Raw genomic sequence first — 20,857 nt, forward strand, 5'->3', positions numbered from 1 at the left:
TAAGTGTTAAGTGCTAAGTGCGTGCGCCACAAACACCCACAGCCCGCGCGTGCGCGTGTGCGCTCGGACGGTATACCGTCCTCACTCATACACTGCACACACACTGGCGAGTCTCATTATTATAAGTTAGAGTTAATAGGTGGTACCTATTAATTAACCTGGATTCCGACACATCGGTTTCCAATGTGGGACTATATAATAATACACTTTCCTAAAATAAATAAAGGAAAGTTTTCCGCACTTACAAATCCAATAAAATGAAACATATTTTATTATATTAAAAATAATACAACATTATCTTCACTCATCCGATTAAGGTTTGAAGTTGTAAGAAACTTACAATGAAGTGAGATTTAAATTGGTGATCAATACCTAAGTTCAGAATTTTAAGGACAGTTAACTAGAGTACTCAGATTCAGATCCTCCAGGGATTCAGAAATAATAAAAACAAATAAATAAATAAACCCAACACCAACAACTACTCACTCATACCATATAATGTTTACTGAAACAGAAATCCAAGTAGGCAAGAAGGAAAATCTTTTAATCCAAGTAGGCACAAACAGAAACTTCACACACTATTGGCATAATATACAGATTACAAAGCTCTGTAAGAGATGTTCTTATAGCACATCAACAACAGAACAACCCAGGCCAAATGAGGTTCCATGATTTGCTAATAGTACAGTATTAAAATAAATTAAAGAAAAAAAAGGAGGAAAATTCTGTGGAAATTAAAGGTTTTCCCTGTATTTACATCAAACGGATGAATCTGCCCTTGAAAATTGAGAGAAAGCATCATCAAACTGATCACCATCATCATACTTCTCTGACCTCAAACTTGGTGGGATGAATTCTCTGAAGATGAATTCATAATTGGGTATCTCCTTCACTTCTCGGCAGACAACCTCAAGAGGAGTGGCTTTGAATGAGCGATAAAATTTCTGGGAACATACGTAAGCAAAGATGAAAGAAAATATGATTAAGGGTATCAAGAGAACAGTGTAGGGGAATTTCTTCAGTCCAAAGTAGCCAAACATTGTAATTTGGTAGATAATCAGAGCTGCAAGAATACGCGAATGCATGTGTGGCCACATACGCCCATAGCTCTCATATGATGGAACATACACTTTTAAGGCCTGTATGAAAGAAATGTCAACTGTAAAAATGGAAGTCCTTTGGTGAAACTTTCAAGATCAACAAACAAATAATAGGAACAGGCTTTCTACAGGGGATCAAGGTAACGAGAAAATCATCTCTCTCCTATCCCCCACAATCTCCGAATCAACAGAGATTAGATTATTCGGTTCCAAGTTGGCTGGGAAGCCCACTAGGTAGGTTCCAGCCATAGTTATTTCCTAAATGCCCTTATCATACATGCTGTGTAGGCTCCATTGGATTTAGGCCTAAACAGTTTAAAAACTTAAAATAGAACTCCTCCAAGTTTCTTTGAAGGTTACTGAGTCTTGACACTGAAGTTCAGATGAGCATACATGGTATCTGTGTGACAGTGTAAAGAATATTTTGACAAACCTGATTTCGAAGAACAAGCCATCCAAGGCCGAAGTAAATCACGCCAAATGGAATAATAATAGGAGCTATAACAGAGTAACAGAGGACGACCATGATGATTAGCATGTCACTAGGAACCCTTGTCGCATAACCAAAATCCCCAGGAGCCCAGGCTTCTTTCAGCTCCTCTTCAGTTTTACAGAGATACTTCCTCTTTAAATGGAAAATGATCAGAGGTACTAACCGCGAAAGCTCAAGCCCATAGCCAACAAAGAACCTAAGACATTCATGAAAGCAGTACACTCAACGATAAGGAAACCGTCCAGCTCAATAGCTTCTAGGCCAATTGAAGTAAGCATAATTAATGTACCATGTGGTTTCAAGTAGACCACAACCCCCCCCCCCCCCCCAACCAAAAAAAAAAACCAAAGTAGGAAATAAGAAAAAGACTTCTATATGGCTTCAATGACAAAGAACTCAGCAGCTTGATTCGATTGCTGGTTTGGGCAATCTAAAACATGAGGACCCGTTCACAATTTAAATCTCAAATTTCAGCCCTATCCCAGTTTTAAAACAAAGCATGTAATTTAGCTTTTTCTCTTCATATTTCCAGTGAATTCTCATCTTTTATAGTTAAGTGGAATTCATACACATAAAGGGGAATAAAAGAACGTTGACTTCTGAGAGATGAGGAAAGAAGGGCCTACCCAAAAAAAAAATAGAATGTACTTTATAAGACTAGAGGTCATGGGCTTTAGGGTGAAATCAATAGAACGCATACGACAAATAGAAGTTTAGAAGCAGATGCTGAATCAGAAGTGCTAATAGACTAGGATGGATAAATTACAACTAAAAGAATAAAGGTAGCCTCAACCAGTAAACTAATAAGAAACTACTATGGGGTAAATGATGCCAAAATGAGTAACAACATTCCCAAGAACATGACTTCAGATGTGGTCGGGAGGGGGGGGGGGGGAAGAGGTATGGCATTTGTGGTTTTACAAGCCACCTGGTGTATTTGAGCAAGATCAACAAAAAAAAAAAAAAATTGGGTTTGTATCTATGGTATTCTATACTGCTCTATATAATAAATATGTCTATATTTGGTTGGATCGTAGATCCATCTCTTTTACATCAGGGTTTCTTTTATGTTGCCTCTAAGGGGAAAAAGAAAACAAGCACAAGAGAGCACTTCATGAGGTGGAGAGTGGTGTAGAATGTTTTCCTACACTAGTATTAACAAGAAAATAACTGCTTATTCTCTTGGCTAGTTGTAGGCATTTGTGCTTCATCACACATCCCTAGTATTATCTGTCACTGTTTCTTGGTTTCTTCTTTGTGGCCATACATTAGTCCCTGATGAATGGTGTCAAAGTCAGGTTTGGTACATTGTCAAGCAATAGGCAGGGAGAAAAGAAGGAAATGCATAGATTGTTCTATGTTTAAGTTCAAATGTACATTAGACAGAAACATTGTACAATTCTGAGGTACGAACCCAAGTGTCTCCAAATACATAGGAGAGGAGAGGAAACAAAAAATGGGAAACAAGGTTGTGCACAGCACAAGGGGGAAGGAATTAATCTGCATGAGAGATTACAGGAAGAAGAAAAAGGAGGGAAAAGAAAAAGAAAAAGTAGAGGAAGTATGATACAAAGAGGAGAGGCGGTTTCTTTCCCTTGGTAAAGTAGGGTCTACTATACACCCTATGAGAGGGGGAAAATGAAGCATTCAGCAAAACTCAAGGTGTGAAGAGCTTGTTCACAGTTGAAGTCTGGTATCTAGGGTTTAGGGCACTACAAAATTAATGTGGACTCTGCACATCAGGAAATTTTTCTCCACCAGTATAGATCACATAAATGCTAGGCTTGAAGACAACTCTATAAAATATTATTGTAGTAGATTATATTGGAAAAGTTTGGTTTCTTCAAAACAATAAGCATAATTGAGATCTGTCTAGGACCCAGAGCTGTAGTCTGGCAATATCAAAGCACTCCACTTATGTATATGGATTTTCTCTGCACTAGCCATAGTGTAGCATAATACTTTTAAGGGATAATTATTGTTGCCCCCCTATATTATAGCATAATTACAACCTTAACCCCTATACTTTTTGAAATTAGTAATTTAACCTTAGACTTTACTATAATTACTGATGCCCCCTGCCATTAAGTACCATTAGTTAAATGATAACATGGCATCTCTGAATTTATTCAATAACCTGAGGCTTTATATTGCTTGTCTACACTTTGTATCAGATTATTTTTACTACCCTTATTAATTAGGGAAAAATTAACCTTATACCTAAAGTGCTAAACCATCTTTTCAAATTTAAAAAATTAAAAACAAAATTGTCTTCTTCTCCCCTATTTTGAGATTCAAATACAAGGCAATAAAAAATAGGATTTTTTTTTTTTCAGATTTTATTTACTTACTTTCCAATTTGGCCTTATTTTTAAGTTTTTATTAACTTTCCAATTTGACGTTATCAATTTAGGAAGTTCCTACTTCCAATAGGTTTAATTCCCAGTACTAAACTATTGCGAGCGAAAGAGACGGCTAAGTATGGCTTTTGTTTATTTACTTTCCAATTTGACGGTATAAAACTTTGGGAAGTTCTACTTCTAATAGGTTTCATCTCATCGAGATCCGACTTTCGGAATCCGAAATGACAAGAATGCTAGGGTAAAATTGGTATTTTATGACTTTTTCTAAATGAGGATACATTCTCTTTTGGCTTTCTAATTCTAGAAGGGAAAAATAAACATTAAACATGCAACCGTACTAATCACTTAACACCATCAGAATTGAGGGGGGCAATAGCAATTTCGTAAAGAATACAATCCCTTTAGTAATTAAAATATATTATGGGGGGGCAACAGTAATTATCCCTACTTTTAAATGAAAAATAATAAAAGATTCTAAAATGTTGTCCATACATTCACAGGACTCATCTAGGAAAATTCAGCACCTAAAATTAATGCTAGCTAGAAGTAAAATGAAGAAGAAAATTCATGAGAATTGCATTCTATGCATCATAATCTTGATAACCCACGATGCACCTAACACAAATTAGAATATCTGAAGTACATCTCAGTTAAACATTTAGACCGAAAAAGAGTGTGCGTGCGTGTGTGTGTGTTTGTGTGTGTTTTTTTTTCTTTTTTACAGGGGAGGGGGTGAAAGAGAGGAAATTGAAAGCAAAAAACTTACTGCAATGCCACATAGGTAAGAAAGAAGGTCGCATTAGCAGGAAGACCAGTACCCAGAACAGATACAATCGTGTTTGGATGTTTCTCTATATCCTTGAATGTGCTGAATAAGGTCCCGCCTACGGTAACTCCAATAAAAACATTTAAAACTGTGAAATAGAAATACTTCCCTGACGCGGCTCTCTCAGCATGAGCCTTAGAAGGAATTCCTTCAGCCTTAGAGAGCATCATTAGAAACTTCGGCAACAAAGCAAGGAACACAATAAGTGCAATCTGAGGTAGATAAGCTTCCAATACCGTCTTAATCACATTCACCTCAATAATAGGCTTCAAGAATGGAAGTAATTTCTCTAGGTTCTCCAGAGTTGTGAATGCAGAGATTAAACCAATTGGAATCATGTAAAAGAATATGGTTAAAGCCACAACCACATAAACAATAGTTTGACGTATCTTTCTCTCATAGAACTTAATAGTAAGGTTACTCCATATTACTTGACGGGGGTTCTGGAGCTTCAGTAACTGTCCATGAGTCAGGCATCTGAGAGTGAACAGCCTGAGCTGCAGAAGCTGCAACCAACCTGCTATTAAAGAAGACAATAGCTGCCGCTTGCTGCTTCTCTCTAATGGTGTTCTTCTGTTTAGATTCTAGTTTTGGAATCAGTTCATTAATCTTCTCATTCAAGTAATCTATTGTGTCCACCTTTTTTCCAATAAGACCAAGGAAGCCAACTCTGTTTGCTGGCCTTGTTCCTTCTGGTGTTGCTACTGTTTTCGAGGCTGCAAAAATGGCTTCAGCACGGGCAAGCTTCTTTCTGTATCCTTCCAACTCTTCCCAAATTTCGTTGGCCTGGGAATCGGTTTGTCAGTAATATTTTTAAGTGAATATATATTAAACTCTACCAAAAAAATCAGTTTCAATTGAAACACAATAGACCAACTGCTGTCTTATATGCCCTTAAACAGAATTAGACAACTAAACCAGCCATCTGACATGCTACATATTTTTGGATGGTTAAAGAAAAGGCACAACAAGAATTGCAAAAAGATTCAAAGGACAAATTGCTTGGAAATTGGGCAACATTTGAGCACCACATGAAGGTAAGCTATCAAAGAAACTTCTAGGGTTCCACCTAATAAGTACTTTCAAATGAACAGCCAGACCGTGATTTAGAAATACATATCAGACTACAAGTCGACCAATTAAGACAACAATGTTGAAAGTATGATTGAGGTTTCCTAATTGGAGGAGACTCCTATTTTAGTGTTTTCTTATATACTTTATACTAGATTCATATTTTATGTTAGACTAGGTTTCCTAATATCTAGGATTATTTTGTTTATTCTATTTGTTTTGTATTTCCTTATCCTACTCAGAGTAGGATTTAGTCAAACTGTAACTATAAATACCCCATTGGGGCCTATGAACAAAAAATACATTTTGAACAATAATTTCTTCAAATTCCAACATGGTATCAAAGCCTAATTTCGATTAGGGAAGAAAGAGGGAACTAGAGGAATCAAGTCTCTCTCTTTTCCCTCACATTGCCGCTGCCTCACTGTCATTGCCGCTGCCTCACTTCATCGCTACCGCTGCTGCTACTCCACAATATCCATCCTCAACCAGACTTCTTACCACCGCCATCTTCAAACTTGCAAGAAACCAAAACTTTCACTACCTGAAGCTCCTTCAACCTCCTGCGACTTCTTCAACCTCTGCCACCTGCAACTTTTTTCTACCAACAACCGTACCTGCAATTCACCTTCTTCTTCTTCCCGGTTAAACTGCCAATCCACTTTTTTCAGCCATCGCTAGACCTGAAACTACCATCGCATATCCATCCGCCATCGCTCACAATTCCAGCATCATCGCAACACCCTGCAACTCCTTTTTTAGCCCATTGCTAGCCTCCTTTCCCATCACAACCTGCAATTACCATCAAGCTACAACTTGCAGCTTCATCGACTCTTCCTTCATTCCAGCACCATTGACTCTTTTCTTCTGCAATTCTGTTTTTTTCTGCAAGGCTACAAACCAGAAAATAGCTATCACAAAACCACCATAGACATCACCCCGCAACCTTTCTTCCACTTGTAACTCAACCTATACCCTGGAAACACCATCTTTCTTGCTCCAGATAGTATCACAAGGTCCTTGCTACTCATCCTTTTTCCGTATTCGTTTCTCCTCTTTCTAAACCTACAAGAAGAACAGAGAAAACTGAACCGATGAACCCATCGACCCAACCCAACCTAAACCTTTAACTCCTATAATTTCTATTTTTAGCCATACAAGCGCTTCTGTTGATCTAAAATAACACATTAGCCCCTCAAATTTTATTTTATGCCTTCCAGGAAGTCATTTTGTAAATTTGAATATCTCTAGGGGACTTTATTGAGAATTCGCATATTTCTAGGGAGTTCATTGTGAATTCCCATATCTCCAAGGACCTAATTGTGAATTGCCATATTTCCATGGGGTATTCTAGGGGTCCTTTTGTGAATTTCTATATATTGAGGGGTCTATCTATGTTTCTCATATATCCAAGGGTCTCTTTTCTAAATTAAAAAAAAAATTCGTAAGGAGAAAAAAAAGGGGAAGATGAGAGAGTATCAGTTGGACCTTTCAGATTTTGTCCTTTTCTCTAGATTTGTTCTATTGTGCTCTTGAATTTTATCTTCTAAGAATTCTTCTAATTACATTATGGCCATTATCTAACCTTGGGGGACCATGGACCTCATTTAGGGATTTCCTTTGTCATTGTTTTACCCACATGTAAAGCTACACGTGTGGGGGAGATTGAGATGTCTACAATTCAATGTTTACTTCAAGAGTACTGTCTACATTTTTTAAAGTCATTGTTCGAATGTCTTTCTTTCAAACTTCCTTGTATAAAATTTGACCTCTATCACTTTCAGACTTCTTTGTGTAGAATTTGATCTTTGTTACCTTCGAAAATTTATCCCTTACCATTGGCAATCTTCCACTTTGGAGATCTAACATTACTATAGATTTAACTTTTTTGACCGTTCAAGAACCTGATCTCTATTACCCCTGAAGATTTGCCCCTTACCTTGACATCTTCCACTTTGAAGGTCTAACCTTGCTGAAGATTTGGTATATAACTTATGCAGAAATTGATCTCTATTACCTATGGAGATTGTCACTTCTCTTGGCAATTTACCCCTTACCTTTGGGGATTGTCCCTTTACTTGACAAATTTTCCCTTTAGAGATCTTACATTACTACAAATCTAAAGTTTCACTTTTCCTGTTGAACCCTAGCAGATGTTATCCCAAAAATATATTTTCCCTTAGATTTGCGTAGAAATTTGGTCTTCTCAACATTTGAAGATTCTACCTTTCTCTTGGACGTTCTTCCTTGGAGACCTAAAGTTGCGGTAGAGATGAGGCCAAAGCAAGTGGAAGTCTATAAAGCACATGTAATCTATAAGCTATTAATGAAGTTTGAAGATCAAGTTGCAGATGTTTACCTAGACAAATGTTTTATACTATTCTGGCCAAGGTAGGCATGTGTGATATCGATGCCTCAACTTGAGGGGGGAGTGTTGGAAGTATGATTGAGGTTTCCTAATTGGAGTAGACTCCTCTTTTAGTTATATCTTTGGTTTTCTAATATGCTTTATATTAGTTTCATATTTTTTGTTAGACTAGGTTTCCTAATATCTAGGATTGTTTTTTCTATTCTATTTGCTTTGTATTTCCTTATCCTACTCATAATAGAATTTACTCAAATTGTAACTATAAATGCCCCCATTGGGGCCTATGAATAAAAAATACCTTCTGAACAATAATTTACTACTCCCCATTGATCACCTTTGGATCCTTACTATATTTGGGGTATCCTGAGATCATATCGATGTATCACTGTTTGTATGGTACAGAACAAACACTCACATGATGTAATCTAACTAAATAAAAAAAAAAAATTATACTCCACAGGAACAATCTTCCTAACTATATACTTTCAGTCCACTTACCATTCTATTCTTTGCCTTTCAAGGTTCTTGTATAGCATTTGATGAAAACCGTTTATTAACAACTAAATTCTTCAGCTGATAACTGAGTAATGTTTAGTACTTACAGCTTTGAGGAGAATATCCAGTGACTACGGAATAACATATACATGAAAATAACACAGAAAAATGAAGATGCTCAGCTGAATATGTGGGAACACTGGACTGCATACGGGTGGCTATGACTGGTGAGATGAACAAGACTGAATTAGAATAGTCATGTAAACTGAAAATGGCCAGAAGAAGCCGTATTTTACAATGTCTTAAATGGAAATCTCAAGGAAAATGTTCAGCAACCATAGTCAAAGACTCAGTTGCTGAGATGGACCAATGGCAAAAACTTAACTCATATGTGAGAATTTAGAAGGCCCAGACAGTTTGGATGAGAGAAAACCAAATATGAAAGTAATGTAGAATGAGTAACAATCACCAGTTGTGGCCATTACCACCTTTCTTCTTTGGGATTATCAACCCTAAAAGTATGAAGAAAATAAAGTAACCCCAGTATGAATCTTTTACTGTACCATAAATTTCTTTTTAATGCCATTATCTGTATAACTTCCAAGATCTCCTTTTAACGACCACCACCTTAGGGCATATTCTCACCTTTCTTACCCAAGAGAAAACCAATATGCAATTCCATCCATCGTATGCTCAGAAGGTCAGTTCAGTAACAAGGGATCAGAAAGATAGGCCAGGTCAGCTGCAGCTGCAAGGCCTCCTATAGATTCACTGTTTGCAGATCTAGATTGAGAGCCAGTAGCAATGAAGTGCTTTCACCTCCGGTAGATCCATCCAGTCGAAGATCCGAATCCATCTTGACCAGTCTCCCTTCCCAGATCAAGGACCCAGTTCCATAGACATAGGCCATTGAATATCCAATTGTTGTTGATTCGGTTGACCAAGCGAAGCGGAAGAATAGGAAGTTTGAAGGGAGGGAGTGGATGACGGACGAGACAACTAGGTGGGCCATCCAAGTATATTGTGAGTTCATCAAGCTGATAGAAGCATTCTTCTTTACTTTAATGCTTACCATTCCTTTTTTTTTTTGCTTAGGCTAAGTCATTACAGGGACTGTCCTATTATAGGATATGATGTGTGAAAGAAAGCTCTAAAGGATCGATAGATCCCGGGATATGCATACTCCCAGACAGAGCACGAAGACTGAATCTCTCAATAAAGAATGACTCGGACGATCATCCTAATTTTTATTCGATAAGCTACGAAAGCGAAGGTCTTTCAATTGATGAATAAATGAAAGACGAAAGCCACCAACCTGCAAAAACTAGGCATTCAGCAGTCCTTGTCCTTTACAAGTGGCCATAAATTGCTATCCAGAAGTTGAATTCGTTCCAATTCCTATCCCACCTTGTAGTCGATCTGGCTTTCCGATTAGCAAATCATGTGTAGGGTTTTCGTGTTTTCCATTTTTCTCAATCATTATGCTTATTTAATAGTTCAAACAAATAGTAATAATAAAATTTTCATAAGCATCATGTTGAAGTGTGGAGACGGTCCATAAGTTAAGTGATAAGTTTGGTGACATAAACATCATCTCCTATGAAGTTCATCTCTAACAGAACTATGGCATTTGAGACAGATTTTCTACTAGCATTTTATGTGCCAGAAACTACCCCAATCCTTTTACAATCATCACTCATCAATGCAATTTCATTGGCACCAGAAAAGTAGACTCAACCTATATAGATGGAATCAGCAACATTGAGAGAAATTAAAAAGTATACCTGTTTGTTCTCTGTGACCACCAATGAGCGGTAAAATGTTTCTGAATGGATTGTTCTGAAATACATATCAACCTGTTGTTTACGACTTTCACCTTCATGTACCTGAGGTATGTCTCGGACGAGAACAGCAAATTGCTCAGGTTTCACTTCTGGAGACATTAAAGCTCTAGCTCTCAGTTCAGATACATGATTATACGCCTTCCACAAGACATAATATGTAACAAAAGAAACCCAAAACGTTCCAATCAAGTATGCCCAGAGTCTTGGACTCTTCTCCTGAAACACATAAAGAAAATTTGAAAAAACAAAAGAGATTCTAGCTGCACTGTATTCCAACCAATGTAGGTATAGATGGCCACTTAGTTCTCAAAACGAGACAACAAGCTGAATGGGAAAATAAAACCTGAAGGAGAAATTCATATAGCTTACTTCAATGTTTCCCATCGATAGCTTGTCAAGATTGTTGAAGGTCCCATTGCTGGTGGTATCTGTGGTTGCCTTAACATGCTCAGTTGCAGCTACAGGCAGAAGAACTGGTAGTAGCACAACGCCAGATAAAACCAAGATGGCCAGTGCTGCCATAGAAATAAAAACAAGTGAAGATCATGAGTAGGGGAAACAAAGAAACAATTCCTTAACTTCAGGTCATCAATGCAATTTGAGAGCAGTAAAGATCGTTATTCGCCTTCCACACACAAATATTCTTATAGGTATAGGTACAAAATTCCAGGGAAGATAAGTGCCGTACCCCAACTCAACCAGAGAGGATCTCTCTCTAGGAAGGTTCTTCATCAAAAAGACCATTGAGAAAACCATTAACAAAGAACGAGAAAAAGAAAAAAAAAATCCAGAAAGATAAAGTAGTAACAAGGACCCATCCAGATGCAATCTGACAGGGGAAAGTTGGAAAATACCCCCAGAAAACAGTTAGAAAAATAAACATGCTTAACAAGATAAAATATAGTGGAGAAAACTCACAGGGGAATTGGGAAAATTGGCATGTAATCAATTAAGCAAAGAGAGACATTGTAGTAATGTGAGTGTCTAAAAGGAAGCAACAAACATGTCAACTACGAATCTGAGAATTACAGAAACTAGAACAGAGAAGTTAGACAAATCTATGGAAATTCCCAATTCCATGTAAACATTGTGAAAGACCGAGATCTACCCAGAAATTTCCGGTTATGTACCACACTCCAACGGAAATGGAGAAAAATCTCTTCCTGTTTCCCAAAAAGAACAAAAAATTGCAAATGACTGGCTTACACTCACCGGAGCTCAAGAAGACGAAGTAAACGGCAGTATCAACGCCAGACAAAGAAATAATATCTTGTTCCGTGGAGTGCAACGCTTCCCAAATCCAAGCAAATGGACCTCTAAACCCTGGACCTTCCCCTGGATCTAATCCTTTCAGTATCCGATTCGGGTAGTAAATAACAGCGTTGCCAGGTCTTCTGGAGAGCCATGCGAACACAAACATCAAAATCACAAATATCAAAAACGAAGTCGTAAGCGACGTCAAAAACGAGGAGAAATCCATATCTCCTCAGTGCTTCTTTCCTTCGTTTCCTTCTTCTACTGCTCCTTTTATCGTCTTCAAAGTGAAACCAGAGGATGAACGGTTGCAACACCAAAATGAAATGAAACTTCCGTTCACTAGAAACAGAGCAAGTGAGAGAGTAGTAGCCGTTATCGGGAGGAGAAAATGGACGCTTTCACAAAGCTCGCTTTCTCAACCGTCATTTCGCGCTTTAATTGTGATTTACGAAAGCACGAGTATGATGACCTAAATACCCCAATCATACACTCAAAACACTACAGAGTAGCAAGTAGACCCAAACTAATGTGCATGACCTTCAACCGGAATTTTGGATCGTTGGCCTGAAATTTCGGTCGAGATTTCAATCTCACCGTTCAATCTCAATATCGAGATCGAAATTTTGATCAAGATTTCATTCCAATGAAGCAAGATGTATCTACAAGTTCCTGGATGGACTGTGTTCCTTGGGCCTTGTTTCAGTTCAGCGTCTTTAATGTACTAATTCTTTAAATAATACAATTTAGGCTGTCTGATCAAAATTTCAGTTGAGATTTCGATCTCAATCGAACAGCCAAAACCAAAGCTTAATAATTCAAAAAATCTGGGTGTTTCTGTCTCACACTTTTCAATCACATGTTTAAGCAGACGGTCCTTTGGTCAATCCTTATCATCACTCATTACTCAGAGATGTGACTTGTGAGTATGATCCTACATAAATATATGACAACAAGGCATGAGGTAGCCATAATCCCACGAGTCTGGATCAGCTGTCCATCAGGAGGAAGAAAAAAAACAATGTACACACTACACACACGATAAGGGGGTGGGACCCACATGGTTGTCATTAAGATTACTAATTTTGATATTTTAATATTTACTCTGTAGTTGAAAACCATCCAGAGAGTGTTTGTAGTCTGTGAACGGTGGAAAGCAAGGCTTCTGCCAATCTCCCGCGTGTATTAATATAAACCACACAATTCTTCCACACTGGAGGTAATGTGGAAAGTAGGAACAGTTTTTTATTATCAATTTGGTGTACCAAAAAGTCAATTTCATTTACTTTTCTTTCTCCTTTTTTTTCTTTTTCTTTTTTCTTTTTCTTTTTTCTTTTTGCTTTTATAGAGAAATCCAGATCCTCTTTAAAGGTAGAAAGTACATTTTCCTGATGTACTCTTCACTATTGGAATTAAAAATGTTAAGTTTTTTTTTTTTTTTGGTGAAGAAAATGTTAAGCTTTTAATAGATTAGAATGGATACTGTTGGCCACATCAATTTATTGGATTTTTTTTTGCGGCAGCAGCTGGCTACTGCCGACGGTCCAAATCTCGCTACGTCATCAAAGTTTGATCATGTGGTTGAGATGCAAATGCTAAATTTTCATTTTTACATTTTAAAGGATTAAATTTTTTAATTTACAAACAAAGTCCTTCGTTTATCTGATATCCAAAACCTCTCTCATATTCGTCTCCTGGTTGTCAATGCTATTGGCCTTTTTTTCATGCCGCCGAAAGCTTCAATCTGGGATCGGAAGGATTTTTTAAAGGAGAAGAAGAATGAGAGGGTGGATACCCTAGGCTCGGTTGGTAGATGGAGGGACGACATCACGGATCTCGCGACCTTATACGATGGGGATCGGACGATTTCCGCCGCCCTCAAGGTGCGCTCCTTCACTAATGGCAGCTTATTTTGACGGAGGAACGGCCATTTCCTCTGTCAACCTGTTATATTCATCTCCTGCTTTTCTCCTCTGAGATCAACTTGTCTTCCAATTCAGTTAGGGTTCCGTCGAAATCTTTTCATTTTTTCAATCGATTCTCCTCCATCCTCCATTTTCGGTCTGAATCACTTCCGCTTGAAATTTTTTCGTTTTCAATCATTTCTCCCGCAGGAATCTCCTTCTTAAAGATTCTTTTCATAATTCTCTTTCTTCTCCGTCTGCGTTTGAATTCTTCTGCCCGTCTGCGTTTGAATTCTTCTGAGATTTAGGTTTGGGTATCGCTGAGTTACAAAGAGGCGATCTAGGGTTCCGTTCTGGTTTCTCGGTTCCTTTCTTCTTCTGAGGGGTTGCCGAGGCTCGACCTCGGCGTTTTTTAACACCCCTACCGACCAGAAGATTTTCAACCATTATTTCTTTGTAAACCTTACACAGATCGGGGGAAGATGCCGGCCTTTACGTGTTGCTTAGATGCCGCGAGTCTATGCTCGAGCGGAGGATGGATGGCTCTTCTCGCGCCGGAAATATTTTTCGGTATACTTCTGGAGAAAAAGACCACCTCTACTCATCGTCGGTGTGAGAAGAAAAAAGGAGAGAGGATTTTGGGTATTGGATACGAGGGACTTGAGTTTGTAAATTAAAAAAATTTAATCCTTCAAGATGTAAAAATGAAAATTCATGTTTACAATAAACCCTCAGTATTTGCATCTCAACAACACGATCATACTTTGATGACGTGGCGAGATCTGGACCGTCGACAGCAGCCAGCTGCTGCTGCAGCAAATAAAAATCCCAATTTATTCTGGATTGTTCATTTTTCTTCAGTGTATCTTTAAAAGGGAAAATAAATGAGGAAAAAAAAAATTCTCCACAGTGCACATCTCCTTACTGTGTACACCAATGCAGTACCACAAATTGACAAGTGATATATTCTTAATTAACGGTTCAAATTAGATGACAAGATTTTAAGTGAAAGTGACCCATCTTATGACATATTTTGACAAAAAAAAATCGTTTATTAGACCGGTTCTAAATATGGTTGTCCCCAAGATTTGTTTCTAAGATTCTCCCATCGTTCCTGTGACTCCATCTTTTTCCATCGACCTTCTTTCCCTTTCATTGATGAGCACATCTCCCTACTGGATTTATTTTTTCCTGCAGGCAAGGTCTTCTCTTTTGGCCACCCAGATGTGGAATCCATTGTAGAAAGGTTTTTCTTCACTGAGAAAAGTTTGCCACAAGAAGCGGCTGCAATACCTTATTTGGATCTTCTTTTGGCCACCTCTGCTCATCTCCTATGATTGGTTAGACTTCAACCTCTGCAACCTCTGCTCATCGATCCAAATTTGATGAAAGGTGGAAAGACTTCAGAACCATGACATTCAAAGAATATTATATTAACCCATTCAATGGTTGTTCCCCACCATGCCTCACCCCTCTTTGCTTCAATTGGTACGATGTCTCAGCTTTCTTCTTCTCTGATTCTGTTTCCAGCAGGTTGAGCAACTTTGAGCATTCTCGGTTGAGCTCACAAACACTAGTTCCACGAGACCTGGGTAGACATCAACCATCCACGGAATTAAAAAGCCAGGCTTAGAAACTAGAAACTAGAACATGAAACAAGTTGGAGCTACAAAATCCTTATAGAATTGAAGAAAAAAAACACCCACCCAAAAGTTGAGTATCAGATTAGCAGGAGTAATAATGAAATGATTAAACCAAAACCAACATCTCAGTGCTTAGAATTCGTGAGGTTCTTCACCTTGTAGCGTGCTTGTCTCAAAAAAAACTAAAGAAAATTTAGTGACATCTTTAGACACTGATTTTGAACAAAAATATGGACAGCAAGACTAGAAATACAGAAACGGGAGGCTGATGATCGCAAGTTTAAAATAAAAAAAGAACAATAAATAAATAAAATAAGAGGAACAGCAAGAACAAAATTTAGGAGAACCTGCAAAATCTGGGTGGCCAAAAGAAGATCCAAAGAAGGTGTTGAAGCCGCTTCTGGTGGAAAAAGATGGAGTCGCAGGAACGATGGGAGAATCTTGGAAACAAATCTTAGGCAACCATATTTAGAACCGGGTCTAATAAACGGTTTTTTTTTTTTATAAAACGGGTCATAAGATGCGTCACTTTCATTTAAAATCCTGCCTTTTAATTTGAACCGTTTATTAAGAATACGCCACGTGTCAATTTATGATGCCGCACTGCTGTGCACAGCAAAGGATTTTTTCCAAATAAATGTGCCTAAAGGAATATGCATGTGAATAAATTTCAAATCTTCAAATATCATTAACTACGTTATTAATTGACAACTTATTATGCAAGCAAATGAAGAAATTTAAGTTTTTTTTTTATTGGTTAAGAGAAGAAATTTAACTTTTGTATCATCATCTTTAAACTATGGATGAATATAAAAAAAAAAACGCTACAGAAATAATAAATGTGAGCCTGGAGATATCACGCATATTATTATTGCTCGTGACACCAGTATTACGTTCTTCAATAGTTGGAACCTAATCCCATCCAATTGATGGAATAGAATTCTTTTTATATTCAATAGTTTTATATTGATTTTAATATCAAAGGTCAAAGCAGCTATTATTTATTTTTTTATAGAAAAAAAGGAAATTGCATAGATATTATAGCTGATAACAGTTCCAGATATTGTGAATTGTTCTCTTACAGTTATCCCGTAAGGTGGCTGCCACACTGACATACCCCTCAAAAAACATCTGGAGCACTGGATTTGTGAAAAGTTTATATTCTGACATTTTCGTCGCTGTTGCCAACTCTAAGAGAATTGGTAGTTCCTGAAGAGTCCATTTTTGTTTGTCCATATTTCATCAACTTTAAAGCCATTTTTGTCTGTACTTTCGATCTCTTGTTGCAAACCCCTAAGCATATTCTCCAAGATCCCGCTTCCGTTTCCTCTTCCAAAAAGCAACTATTATTATTGTTTCATTTGCTTCTCCAAGGAAGATATCAGATAGATAAAAAAAAATTAAAATGAACCTATTTGAACAAGAGGACAAGCAAGTTTTGGGTTATGCCAACTCGGGTCTATGCACAACAAAAGCAGGTTATCATATCCTTTCAAATGAAGGAAATGATCACAGGGTTAATCCTAAAGTGAATCAAGGGGTGTGGAAAAAATTTGGAAATATTCTACCTCTCCAAAGATTAGAGTTCCTACGGAAGTGTTGTGCTCAAGGACTTAGTAAAGCTACAGCATTGGCAAGAAGAGGAGTTAACATTAGTACTGAATGTAATAGATGTGGAGAAGCAAATGAGACAACCGAACATATGCTACTGGAATGCCCCTTTTCCAAAGCAACATGGTTCGCAGCTGATTTATCTTTCATTCCCCCATCTATTGACAATCAGGTGGATAAATTCATTATGGCATAGAGTGAATTTGCAAACTTATCGGGAGATTGGAAGAAGGAAATTCCAGGCCTCTGTTCCTTCATATGCTGGAATTTATGGAAAGCCAAGAACGACTCAATATTCAAAATCCTGGTCACCAATCGAAGTAGTGCAACAAGCAAAGAAAGCTTTTTTGGAGCTCGTCGACAACAAACCTCGGAAACCACTTTCACCGGTGCCCCCATCGTCATTGCAGAGTTGGATCCCACCTACAAGAAACAAAATAAGAATTAGTACGGATGCAGTTTTGAAATCGAGCAAAGGGGGAATCGGATTCATCATCACGATGCAAGAGGGGTAAGATTTTGATTCAAATTTCCAAGGGGGAAGCCATTCGCAGAAGGGGAAAGCCTCCTCTACCGTGTCTCGGAAGGATGGACGGATCTGCAGCTAGAATCAGATTGTCTCGGACTGGTTAATATTTTGAACAAGAACTCTCATCCTCATCTTGAAAGTTGGGGAATAGTCTAGGATGTGTTTAATTGACCAGTTGTGTAAGGCCTATCAATTTCCTTCACATTCCTAGGGAGCTTAATAGCATGGCTAACTCCTTGGCAAAGTATGCTCTATTCATTGTGAGTAGGATGGAGCGAAACTCTCCTCCTTGAGTGCCTGAATTCTGTTAAGCCTCCTTGTGTTCGTCTCGCCCTAATGAATGAACATCTATTGACCAAAAAAAAGAAAAACCCACTCAGAGATGTAAGTACGATTCTACCTAAATATGATAAAGAGACATTGAGGTAGCTATAATCTATTGATGTCCACGCACGGCGACGGCCTACCCTGCAAATAGGGTTTTTCACGGCGATGACTTGGGGTCGTCTTCTACCCTTCGATTAGGGTTTTTCACGGTGACGACTTGGGGTCGTCTTATACCCTTCGATTAGGGTTTTCCCTCTTAACCTGTGAATTAGGTTCTCCTACATCTCCCTTACTTTAAGGGTTTTTTCTGCGGCACTAGACCGTTTTTCCTCTCTGTCTCGACGATATCAGAGAACGCCGGACTGCTTACAGGTAAGTATTTCCCCTGAAACGACTTCGTTTTCCCTCTTCATTTTTGTAAACTTTTAACTTTTCATACAATTTTCCTTTTGATAGCTTCTTCCATAGGGTATCACAATAGTTTTTCTCATCGATTCGTATCGGCAGGGTTTGATTGAACATATATAGATGGTTTTCCTCTGTTTTCCTCTTTTGTCTCAACTGTTTTCCCTTTTTTTTTTTTTCTTTTTCTCTTTCTAGTATCTTCAATGCCGTGGAACTGGTTCTCTGTTTCTAGGATTTCCATGATCTTCTTAGTTGCAGAATTTTTGAATCACATAAATGTCTTTCTCTATTTCTTTCCTATCAACCGAAATGGTTCTAGTTATTTTCTTTGCCTGGTTGTTTAAGGAAATAATTGATGTTAACTTTTTGGAATCTTAATGTTGTAAATTTTAGGCTGCTCTATTTTGTTCAAATTTCTCCCTCACCCGTTTTTCCTTTGTTTTTGTTCCCAACTGTTATTGTATCCAATGTTGCTGCAAGTAGTATGTGTTTTGTTATATTTATAGATTTTATGTATATATTTGTGAGCACTCTATTTTTTCATTAGCCGTTTTGATCTATCTTTTTGGTTTATCTTATGTTTTTATCTTCTTTTGTTTCCACATTGTATGCTTTTTCCTCTATTCTATTAAGTGGTTCTATCTGCAGGTTTTCTCGGTTTGTTTTCTTTTTCTTTTATTAGGTTGTCGTAGATGTTTATGTTCTCATAATGCATTGTAACCGTAGAATGTTAATCTCTTTTCTTTTCAATTCCCCAAATCTTGGCTATGTGTGTTGGAGGTCGCTCTTCTAGAAGGTCTAAGGAATTGTTAGGGACTTGGCCCTCTGCTAACTCAACAATACTTACAAAAGCTTTGTAGGAAAATTGGGCCAAGCATAGTCTTTTTACTTGAAACCAAACATCAAAATGCTGGAATTTTTAAAGTATCAAGGAAACTTAGGTTTGATAACTATTTTTGTGTGGATGCAATTGGCAATTCAGGCGGAATTGGTATAATGTGGAATGGTAATATTTCTATCACAGTTCTTTCTTCTTCTTCTAACATTGTTGATTTGCTAATTGGGGTGGTTTCTTATGGTGTAGAGTTTCGCCTGACACTCATTTATGGACACCCCTTGGTGGAGCAGCGAGCAAGAATTTGGGAGGAATTTACACAATTTGGTCGATCTATAAGTTCTCCTTGGTTAGTTCTAAGTGATTTTAATGAGATTTTTCATAATGATGAGAAGTTAGAAGGTAGACCTAAACCTTTGGCCCAAATGGATAGATTTAGAAATGCTATTGAGTCATCTAATCTTCTTGAGGTTAAATGCACAGGTCTTAAGTTCTCCTAGTCCAATAAAAGACAAGGGACTGATTTGATCAAAGAATGTCTAGACAGGGCTTTCATCAATATGGACTTTCTTGATTTATTTGGAAGTACCCAACGTCATAGACATGCTATGGTGGGTTCAGATCATACCCCTTTAGAGGTCTCCTTACACCCAGCAAATAAACGACCTATGAGATTTCATTATGAAACCAAATGGGAAGATCACCTGGACCTTACTTCTCAAATTTCCACTGGTTGGAACTCACCAAACTCTGGCTCCCCCACATACAGACTACACCAAAGGATCAAGAATTGCACAAATTCTTTAAGATTATGGAGTAAAGCTACTTTCCATAATGCCTCAAAGGAGCTTTCTAGATTATCCCAATTGTTGGAAGAGTGCCAGACCAAATCTGATTCTGAGACATCTGCTAAGGAAGAAATTGAGCTGAAAAGAGAAATTGAGAAACAACTTTTAGCAGAAGAGAAATTTTGGTGCCAAAGATCTAGAGTCCAATGGTTACAAGAAGATGATAGAAACACCAAGTTCTTCCATGCTTCCACTACACAAAGGAGGCAGGAAAATTCTATCACAAAACTTAAAGACCATCTGAGTAACTAGTTGTCTGAAGACTCACAAATAAATTCTACAATATGGTCACACTTCAATTCCCTTTTCACCACTTCTCACCCTATCCCTCCCCAGGAGTTTCTCACTAGCACTCCTGCATGCATTACAGCTTCAGATAACTCCCTTCTTTGTTCACATTTTTCTCCTGATGAGATTAAAAGAACTTTGTTTCAAATGAAGGGTACCAAGGCTCTTAGATATGATGGGCTCCCTGCTAGATTCTTTCAAAGGCACTGGGATATCATTGGCAATGATCTCACCCTTGCTATGCAACACTTTTTTAATGGGGGATTTATGCTGCGCAGTCTTAATAAAACCATTATTTCCCTGATTCCCAAAAGAACCCACCCTCAGGATGTCTCTCACTTTAGACCAATCAGTCTATGCACCACTCCGTATAAAGTCATAGCAAAATGTTTGGCTAATCAATTAAAACCTATCTTGAGGTCCATTATTAGTCAAATTCAAAGTGCATTTGTTCCAGGTCGTGCCATTTCGGATAATATATATCTTGCTCATGAGTATTTACACTTTATGCGTAAATCCAAATCCAAATCTGGATATATGGCTCTTAAACTGGGTCTTTGCAAGACTTATGATAAATTAGAGTGGTCATTCATTGAACATACTTTGAGACATCTAGGGTTTGATTCTAAATGGGTTCAATGGGTCATGCAGTG

At 37.8% G+C, this 20,857-nt stretch overlaps 1 protein-coding gene across 1 annotated transcript; it reads right to left on the reverse strand.

The window, feature by feature from the left end:
- Nucleotides 1-553: 553 nt before the first annotated feature.
- On the reverse strand, nt 554-12,264 carry LOC149005455 (CSC1-like protein ERD4). Its single transcript, XM_089167931.1, is given in 7 exon segments — nt 554-1,139; nt 1,534-1,789; nt 4,723-5,222; nt 5,224-5,568; nt 10,501-10,776; nt 10,930-11,075; nt 11,773-12,264. Coding segments are annotated over 7 exon segments (2,172 nt in total). The 5' UTR covers nt 12,041-12,264; the 3' UTR covers nt 554-758.
- Nucleotides 12,265-20,857: the final 8,593 nt, after the last annotated feature.

The sequence above is a fragment of the Hakea prostrata genome, chromosome 9 (assembly GCF_041222555.1).
Source record: "Hakea prostrata isolate BN-2017 chromosome 9, UWA_Hpros_2, whole genome shotgun sequence".
Classification (NCBI taxonomy): Eukaryota; Viridiplantae; Streptophyta; class Magnoliopsida; order Proteales; family Proteaceae; genus Hakea; species Hakea prostrata.